Here is a 9892-nt window from a genome sequence, read left to right as displayed (position 1 = left end):
TTTATTTAATTTGTTTACCAAAATACTTTGCGATACGAAATGCATATGTATGTGCAGAGCCAAAACTTCGGCCTCTAGGCATTTTTCTTTTGGAATTTTCCGACTCAAAAATAGTAAATGTGGCTATTAAATACGCGAATATTTCAATAAATAATATTTCAAGCAACATGTTGCTGATGAAATTGCTGCCCAGCTATTAAATGAGACACACAAATGTGCCTTGGTTTCGATACTGCAGTTGAATACCAAGAATCGATGATCAGGAAGCATGTAAAATGTGTCCTTTTTTATTTTTTTTTAATAATTGAAACCTGAACGGTAGTAAAGACATTTTGAGCAAAAATGTTGCTAGCAGCATGTGTTCAGCAACATTTCCTTTTTTCATATATTTTTTAACAGTAATCAATACTTGACACCTGAACTGATGTAGAAACATTTTGTGCAAAAATGTTGCTAGCAACATGTGTTTAGCGACATTTTCCCCTTTATTTATTTTGTTTTTAATAGAAATCAATACCAGACATCTGAGCAAATACGTTGGTAGCAGCGTGTGTCTAGCAACATTTTTTATATATTTTTTTAATAGAAATCAAAACTTGACACCCGAACGGGAGCAAATCAATACCTCACACTTTTTAAGCAGCAAAACTTGTTCCAGCAAACATTTACCGTTTATTAAATTACTTTTATTAAAACCCACACGGCACTGTAATCGGAAGCAAAGAGTACAGATATTTTTGAGCAAAAAATTTTGCTAGCAACATGTATATGGCAATATTTTTTTAACAAACAATTAAAACTTAATTTATTTATAAAAATTTTTATATTGCTTATTCAGGCAGGTTCTGTAACTCACTTCCGAGAGGATTTCAACCAAAGCCACATTGAATTCAAATTGAATGGGATTGAAATTCACGTGGAAGTAAATTGCAGAACCTGCCTGATTATTCTCTATAAACTTGAATCTTTAAAGCCCAGCTAGTCTAGACTTCATTTTCGAAACATAGCTTAATTTAATATTTTGCCCAACCTGTTGTATGAGAAACCGTGTTGGCGGTTAGTTAATACTTAACTTACCGTAAGAAACTTAACAAACTGTAAGTTTTACATTCTTAAGTTACGGCCTTACGGAAATTGAGAGCGGTGAGAGAATCAGGCTTGCCAGATTTTCGTTTTTGTATTTCTTTAAAATAAGTGAACGCTAAAATTTTTTGTTGCATGATTTTTTTTTTATGTGGCATTATAAGCGGCGAATAGTCGACCAGCTGCAAAAGAAAATACAAAAACAAAATATGTTTGCTTCTGGCTTAAGTTGACGTATTGAGTAATCTTTCACTATTTCTTAAGGTAAGTTAAGCTAAGTCTAGACTAACTGAGCTTTTAAGTTGCCATTTATTTTCAGCTACACTTTTCGTTGTTTTTTTCTCAACACCAAAACGTGATTACGCTATTACTCAGCATACACTGTGAAAAATGTAAAAGTAAAAAGTCCAAAAAACTCAGTAAAAAGGTAAAAAGGGAAAGTAGCGAAAAATAACTGCACAGGAGAACTTTAAAAGTGTAGTAAAAAGAGCAGTTAGGATAAACAATTTTTTTTTTGCAAGTGTAGAGCTTAAGAAATTTCAGACAGCGAGAGAAACGTGTGTGCGGATAGAAAGATAGTAAAATAAAGCAGCAAATGGAAAGCCAAAAATAAGGGGATGAATGTTAAAAAATGATGCAGTTTCTGAAACAAAAGCAAATAAAATAAAAATACATATACGAGAAAAAATGCAGCGAAATGAATATTTTGAATTCAAGATGATTGCAAGAAATTAGTAAAGCAAAAGTATTTAAATAAAAACATAATTGATGTATGTGAGAAAATGTTAAATATTGAAGTAGAAAAAACTTTAAATTATCAAAAAGCGTATTTATTGTGAACGTAAACCAACGAGCAGATATAAGAATTATTCTTATTGATAGTGAGAAAAAAACCACAATTATTTGCATAGCAAGGAAGATTAAAGATTAAAGAGTAGTTAAAAAATATATACATACACACAATACCTAAAAATAATAATGAGATAATAAAACAAATTTATAACCAAACCAAGTAGTTAAAAAAAAATGAAATAGGGAGTGAAATTAATGAGGAGCTAAGGTAAAAAAGTTCAGTTACATTTGAAAAAAAAACGACAGTGAAATATCAAATTTGGAGAGCAAACAATGGGGGTTAAATTTTATGAGTGTTTTTTTTGTGAAAGTGGTATAAATGATTGGGAACAAAAAAGTGAGAAAGCAAATTGTTGGGGCATGTTCTGAAACCCCTACGATTTACAATCGGACCGGAACGATTTACAAAATCTTTTTTGAAAATTTCTTAACAAACAGGCAGCAATTTCGTACTAAATCAATGAAGATGACATAATAAGTCTTCAGCAGTTTCCATTTGAAATGTTGTTAATTTCATTAAAAATTAAACAAATATTTTGCAAGCTCAATTCGTACGATTTTCAGAACATTCCCGATTGTTTAAAAGCAAATTAACTGGAAAAAGCTTCTCAGACAGAGAAAGGCTCATTATGGTTAAAAGACTACTAGCTGCTATAAAGATTAGATCTGACAAGTGACTGGCGAGCTGACGAATGACAGTTGACAGCTCAAACTTACATTGTTAAAGAATTGAATTCGAAATTTCGACAAAAAATATGTTCACCAGACAAATGACAACTGAAAATTTGACAACTAAAAAGCTTACAGCTGACAACAAACATAAGAATGTTTGCATATTTTTTTGGCACAGAAAATTTTTTAAATCGAAATGTTGTACGTGCGAAAGGAAATTTCAAAAATTTCCCTCGTTGCCCAGCTGTTGCCATGACAAATGGCAGCGGATAACTGTAGCATTTATTTGTACGCTTTAAATGTGCTCTAGTTAGTACCCTGTATGTACTTGCTTTAGATATGTGTATGAAGAATACAATAAATATAAAAATAAGAAGTTTAAAAAGTGGTTATGTGTAAATTAATTGAATATGTAATGTTATGAAAAATAAAAAAGAAGAGCCAAACATAATATATAAATGAAAATAATTTCTGGATATTTTGTCGAAAAAAATGAAAAAAAAAATAAATGATTTAAGGAAAATGCAACACCAGTGGAATAGAAATTTACTAATATTTTTTTTTAAGTTTTTTTTTCTGTATGTAAAACGTATCAGGGGTCAGTTTTATGTACATATTTTTTTTACTGCTTTAATGCTGATTAGATTAATTATGCGGTTGCCGATTTCTTTTTTATATGCAGCCATAGGCATTGCAAGAGATTAAGCTTCANTTTTTTTTTCTGTATGTAAAACGTATCAGGGGTCAGTTTTATGTACATATTTTTTTTTACTGCTATTAATGCTGATTAGATTAATTATGCGGTTGCCGATTTCTTTTTTATATGCGGCCATAGGCATTGCAAGAGATTAAGCTTCAATGGCTATAAATAAATATCAATTGATTAAGGAGTTCATTTCAATTGTAGTTTGCAATCGCATTTAATTGCTCTGCACACAGTCAGTGAAGTTCAGGGACGTTATGGCGGACCCTGCTGTACTGCCGTTCGTGTGGTAAACTTTCAATCTCAATTATTAGAAACCAACTAGAGGTACACGCATTGGATGAGCAGCTTGGCCCGGAGCCCTTTCTAGCTAGCTTGTGAGTGACGTACTACTGATTTTAATTGTTCTTAATCAATACCACAGCTTTATTGCTGATCAATGCCGACTAGCGGTCTGAAAAATATTTTTGCATGTGTGTCGGTTTTTGTATCGATTGAGTAATCGCAGGTATAAGAATCCACAAGCAGTTAGTCTGACCGAACTCAGCGTATTGAGCGCACGCAAATACTGATTTGAAACGAAACCGATTGACTTTGCACGAAAAAGTAAAAAAAAAATGTAGAAAAAAATAACTACTGTTAATTGNAGTTTGCAATCGCATTTAATTGCTCTGCACACAGTCAGTGAAGTTCAGGGGCGTTATGGCGGACCCTTCTGTACTGCTGTTCGTGTGGTAAACTTTCAATTTCAATTATTAGAAACCAACTAGAGGTACACGCATTGGATGAGCAGCTTGGCCCATAGCCCTTTCTAGTTAGCTTGTGAGTGACGTACTACTGACTTTAATTGTTCTTAATCAATACCACAGCTTTATTGCTGATCAATGCCGACTAGCGGTCTGAAAAATATTTTGCATGTGTGTCGGTTTTTGTATCGATTGAGTAATCGCAGGTATAAGAATCCCCAAGCAGTTAGTCTGACCGAACTAAGCGTATTGAGCGCACGCAAATACTGATTTGAAACGAAACCGGTTGAATTTGCTCGAAAAAGTAAAAAAAAATAACTACTGTTAATTTTGATTAAAAAAATAAAAAGAAGCTAAAGTAGTTTTATAACAGAGATAAATCGCTTTGAAAATATTCAACATAATGCAATAAATTTAAAAATCGTACTGACCTATTATACTAACGAATAGTAGGCATGTCGCTGGTACTATTTTTATTTTTAACTTGTGCTATCTGCTACTTCATTCATGCGAAATGGAAAGTTTATGTTGTCGGTAGTCGAATACCTGGGCCACGCGCCTTGCCAGTGATCGGCAATGTACAAATGTTAAATAAATTGAAGCCGGAATGTGAGTGTATTAGATAAATAAACAAAAAAAAAATTATATATAAATGCCTTCAAACGCCTCAGAACGGACATTTTTTTATTGTCAGGGGCCGGACCAGGGTTNTGTTAAATAAATTGAAGCCGGAATGTGAGTGTATTAGATAAATAAACAAACAAAAAATATATAAATGCCTTCAAACGCCTCAGAACGGACCTTTTTTTATTGTCAGGGGCCGGGCCAGGGTCTTGCTATAATTTTTGTGGTTATTTAAGTTTTCTTTTTAAAATACGCTTATAAATTTATTCCACTTCTGAATATTGCCATACACATTATATGTCGAGGGGAAGTTGAAATTTATTCATAATCTTTGGATTAATCGGTTTCGGCGCTCATATACATACCTTTGCTGTTTCGGACTTATTGTTTCAAAAATCCTGTAACTTTCCTAAGATTTCTTGAATATATTAAATCTTAAACTTCTTAGTGTGTTGCAAAATTTCAAGTTCCTGAAACAAGTAATAATTTGTAATTTCAATAAACGTGTTTTACCTCATGCCTTATTTACCTCGCCGCAGCTTTATTTCAAAGTGTCGCCGAATTTCGTGCTCGTTTTGGAGAAACGTATCGTTTATGGCTCGGGCCTGAGCTGTGGGTCTTTTTGCATAGTCCAGAAGAAACGCGTGAAGTTTTGAATGACCCGACGCTAACAAGACCAGCGGCATTCCAACAACTAAGCGTCTTGATAGGCAATGGACTGCTGATAAGTCATGGTAAGATACTAAGATTACGCAAGCAATTTTATAATTATGGTTTAAAAGTCTAGGCCTATGTAGAGAATTTCAAAAGCGCAAATTTTATAAAAAAATGTTGCTGAGGATAGCTGAAGCAGCAATATAAACATTATTTTTAATCTATTTTGTTTTTATTCCTCCTTATCAGGTAAACACTGGGAAACTCATCGCCGTGCTCTAAATCCGGCCTTCCATCCACAAATACTAAGCACTTTCACACCAACAATAGCGCTGCATGGAGACGAGTTAGTCGAAAAATTACGCGCCACTAATGGCCAGCCGATTGAAGTCAGCGATAGTCTTTTTGCCTGCATATTGGATGCTATAATAGGTTTCTTACTTAAAATCCAATTTTGAGAACTTTTAATAACTGCAAAAAAAAATCTAGAAACCTCAATGGGCAAGCAACTGAACGCACTAATGGATCCAGACAACCGCTATACGCACGCCTTTCATAAGTGTGTATAAGACTTCAGAATCCAAGTTATTTACATAATTTTCTAAACTGTCTATGAAATGCTTTAGAACCAGTGAACTTCTCTTCAAACGCATGACGAATCCACTGCTAGCTCTTGACTTCATATTTCAACACACGCGAATGTATCGCGAATTGTGCGCATCACTCGCAGTTATACACGAGCTAATGGCTGCGGTGGTAGACGAGCGCACCGATGCACTGAAAAAACAAGGGAAACTGGCATCGCAGGTTGAATCATTACTGGTCTCACACCCAGAGGAGGCGGGCATACGCAAGCCGCGTCGCACATTGTTAGACACGTTACTAATGACTGAAATTGATGGACGAAAGTTAACTCGCGGCGAAATATGCGATGAAGTGAACACGTTTGTCTTTGCAGTAAGTATTTGGCGCCGATAAAGTAAAAAAAATCGCTAAATAACTTTTACTTTATAATTAGGGTGTTGACACGACCACAGCGGCAATGTGTTTTGTGCTATACAGCCTTGGTAAATATCCGGCGGAACAGCAAAAACTCTTAGCGGAAATACGAGAACACTCTTTGGAAGATGCTGAATTAACGGCTGAGTCCCTAATTCGTCTGGAGTATTTGGATCTTTTTCTCAAAGAGGTGCTCCGTTACTACACCACTGTGCCACTTACAGGCCGTCAAACCACTACGGAAACTGTTATCGGTGGCCGTCACTACTGTGCTGGCGTAACACTCTGGATTAATATATATGGACTGGCGCATGATGAGCGTTACTTTCATGCGCCGGAAGAGTTTCGACCCATGCGCTTTGGGCGCGAACAAAACGAACAAGTGCCACCTTATGTTCATGTACCATTTTCAGGAGGACCACACATTTGTATAGGACGAAAGTATGCATTGCTGATAATGAAAATATTAACCGTACAGATTTTACGCACATTCGATGTGCAACTGCACAAGCCACAGGAAGAATTGGTGCTGCAGGCGCAAATGGTGCTGAAGTCTCTACAAGGGTTTAATTTGATGTTTGAACCTAGAGCGAGGAAAGGCTGAGTGTACATTTTGTATATCTAAAAAGTAACTACATATGTACATACATACATTTGTATAATTCCTTTATAAAGTAATAATGAATAAACACATGTGTATGTACATACATACATACATATATAAATAAAAGCAAGTGAAAGCTATAAGGTTGACCTTTCCGCTGCTGCTGGGCTCATCTATGTTTGCTGAAACAGAGCCTTCCTCACAATTAATCAATATAATCACTAATATTTTTGAGGTGCTATCCCATGGCTGTTTGCTTATTTACGAGCGGAACTACATAACTACGGTACTTGATTTCCTTAATTTCATTTCCGGTTTTTAGCTTTGCCAACGCTGGTTGCTAGTATTGCCCCACGTTTAGTCGATTCTTATCGATACCAATTTTTTTTTGGCTCTCCATTTATTCAGCAGCAAACAGCATTGAACATTTTTACAATAATATAACATAATGAAATTATCTTTTTTTTAGAATTCTTCAAATTATCTATTTTTATATTATTTACTAAATATTTTTTTTTTGCTTGTCATGCAACCCTACGCTTTTAACGAATACTTCACCAGCAGTTGGCAACGCTAAATCATATGTTTGTCAACGTCAAAACAACAAAGTTCTCTGTTTGGCGTTTACGTGTCGTGAACAGATATTTGAGGTTCCGCAATTTATCAAATTTTCAATTGTTTTATAGGCATTTAAAATGCAATCAAGTGGCGCAGACGATCTACTACAATTTCGCGACTACAATAGTCCACCCAACATGAGTAGTCCGCCAGCACAAATAAATGTCAACTCGCCCACCCATTCAATGGGTTCTGCGACGAGCGCAAGTCGCGGCGGCAATGATGCACTCAACGATTTAATCTATGATATGAGCAACTCCGCAGGCATAATGGGCGGTAGTGGTGGTTCAGTTAGCGGAGGCAACATGAATGCGGGCGCGGCTGGTGGTGCTGGTGGAGGCGCTGATGGCGGTGCTGATGCTGGTGCCAGCAACAAGGTGTCATTTCTCACTTTGGAATACTATCAACAGTTCTTCAATGTTGACACGTTTGTAGTATTGGAACGCATAGCTAATTCGATGATACCCAAGCGGGCTAGCGGAAATTACTTACGCTCTAATATTGGACAAAATCCAGACCTGTATGGGCCATTCTGGACTACAGTAACGCTGGTAAGTGCTTTAAGATACACTTGACTTTTTATGGTATGTACCTTATTGAATTATTGTGTCTGTAGATTTTCTCAATTGCTATAAGTGGCAACATAGCTAGCTATCTGCAGCATGCCAATGATAACTACCACTGGCGCTATAATTTCCATTTAGTTTCCTATGCTGCCACTTGTATTTTCATCTATGCCAATCTGTTCCCCATTGCGTTGTGGGCGGTCTTTAAGTACAGCCTCAAACCCGTCACTGATGATGTGGAAACTGAAAGTGTAAGTTTATCCGTTTAGAAATGATTGCAAGCATACTCAAATTAAGACTTTATAAATTTGTCTAATTACCGCACCATCAGGCCAGCTACTCGCCCTCATTATTATCGTTAATGTGCGTCTATGGCTATTCTCTATTTATCTACATTCCCGTCTCTGTGTTGTGGGTTATACAGGTGGGTCCTCGCTATAAGTATGTAACTATTTAAAATGTAATTATGTAAAATTATTCGCGCTACAGATTAGCTTGCTACAATGGCTACTCGTCATTACCGCCGCTTTACTATCTGGTTCAGTATTAATTATCGTACTTACACCGGCGCTTCGTAACTCCAAGTTATCCTTATTCCTAATAATCGGCATCCTTGGTGCTCACTTCCTTTTGGCTGCAGGTTTTATGTTGTACTTCTTTCATGTACCCAGCAATTCGGTGGCATACGCGCCAGCTCCTGCTGCCTTGGAGGCTGTAACTAACGCTGCTGCGCGTGCTGTTAAACAAGTCGTACATCCGACACAAGTTGTGGGTAATATAGAACCAGTGAATGATACGCGATAAACTAATGGACCAATGAAAAACGCTGCTGAGCGCGTTACCTATTAAAATACATACATATGTTTTATACGAACGAAAATTTATTTACCTACTTGTAAATTGTTGATTTATGAATGTTTCTTTTATGGAAAATTAGTACATATAGGTATTCATCTAAACGCTCAAATGCCTCGTAAACCCGTAAACCTCGTAAACAAAATGGCTTTCCATACAAAATTAAGTAAGTTGATGAGTTTTACCCGGTTACGAGGCATTTATGCGTTTAGATGAATACTCCTAGTATATATTTCGCTATCATAAATTTAAAATAAAAATATGTGTAAAATAATGCCATTATATTTAACTTTGCAATGTAATTATTTAATTCCCTTACAATAGCGTTGATGAATAGAATATAAGAACTATGACAGTGCAATAAAACACTGTAAGCTATGGGTAAACATACATATACGAACATGAAAATAAACGCTATTAAAATATTTTGAAAAGGTAATACTCGATTTATTAAATATTTACGCAATAGTTGGCTTAACTTATTACTTATAAGGCGCTTATGCATTATTACATTTGATATTTTATTTAATTACGCTTCACTGTTCAGCAGAATACGTACATATGTATGTATATGCGCCCTTAAATAAGTTTCTGACTGTATGTAGCCCATTGCTTGGCCTTGCACGTGTCCACTAGTCCTTTCTCAACTATGCTTTTTATTTCCAACAATAGCTTGCAGTTTTCCCATTTGAATTGATGTATGTATGTATGTTACTTGCATAAAAACAATCATATGGAAAAGGGTTTCCTCGTAACTGTCATTCATAGCCATTGGCTTTGACAACACATCAGCATTCAGCCATTCATAGCATATCATTTAATTTAAATATTAAACACTTTATTCTAATATCTTTAGTGCATCCGAACGAGTTTTCTTTTCTTTCTTTTTTTTTTGTAATGTCGCAAGTCTGCCACA

General features: G+C 35.6%; 2 protein-coding genes across 3 annotated transcripts; both read left to right on the top strand.

The window, feature by feature from the left end:
• The first annotated feature begins 3984 nt into the window (after window positions 1–3984).
• Cyp311a1 (Cytochrome P450 311a1) lies at window positions 3985–7019 on the top strand. Of its 2 annotated transcripts, XM_017617650.1 has the most exons (7): window positions 3985–4647; window positions 4774–4791; window positions 5220–5414; window positions 5584–5766; window positions 5824–5893; window positions 5961–6291; window positions 6353–7019. In XM_017617650.1, the coding sequence occupies exons 1-7, from the start codon at window positions 4512–4514 to the stop codon at window positions 6935–6937; spliced, it is 1518 nt and encodes a 505-aa protein (XP_017473139.1). In that variant the 5' UTR covers window positions 3985–4511; the 3' UTR covers window positions 6938–7019. The 2 variants fall into 2 exon arrangements, with proteins under 2 accessions (XP_017473139.1, XP_017473138.1); XM_017617649.1 differs by lacking the exon at window positions 4774–4791 and having other exon boundaries at window positions 3985–4665.
• Window positions 7020–7538: 519 nt separating this feature from the next.
• On the top strand, window positions 7539–9258 carry LOC108364090 (protein YIPF1). The gene is made up of 4 exons (XM_017617651.1): window positions 7539–8106; window positions 8172–8372; window positions 8453–8545; window positions 8611–9258. The coding sequence occupies exons 1-4, from the start codon at window positions 7633–7635 to the stop codon at window positions 8923–8925; spliced, it is 1083 nt and encodes a 360-aa protein (XP_017473140.1). The 5' UTR covers window positions 7539–7632; the 3' UTR covers window positions 8926–9258.
• Window positions 9259–9892: the final 634 nt, after the last annotated feature.

This window comes from Rhagoletis zephyria, unplaced genomic scaffold (genome assembly GCF_001687245.7).
Source record: "Rhagoletis zephyria isolate East Lansing unplaced genomic scaffold, Rhagoletis_zephyria_1.1 Rzeph_scaffold_01459, whole genome shotgun sequence".
In the NCBI taxonomy this organism is placed as follows: domain Eukaryota; kingdom Metazoa; phylum Arthropoda; class Insecta; order Diptera; family Tephritidae; genus Rhagoletis; species Rhagoletis zephyria.
The sequence above is the reverse complement of the archived record's forward strand: the minus strand, read 5'-3'. Positions and strand labels throughout refer to the sequence as shown.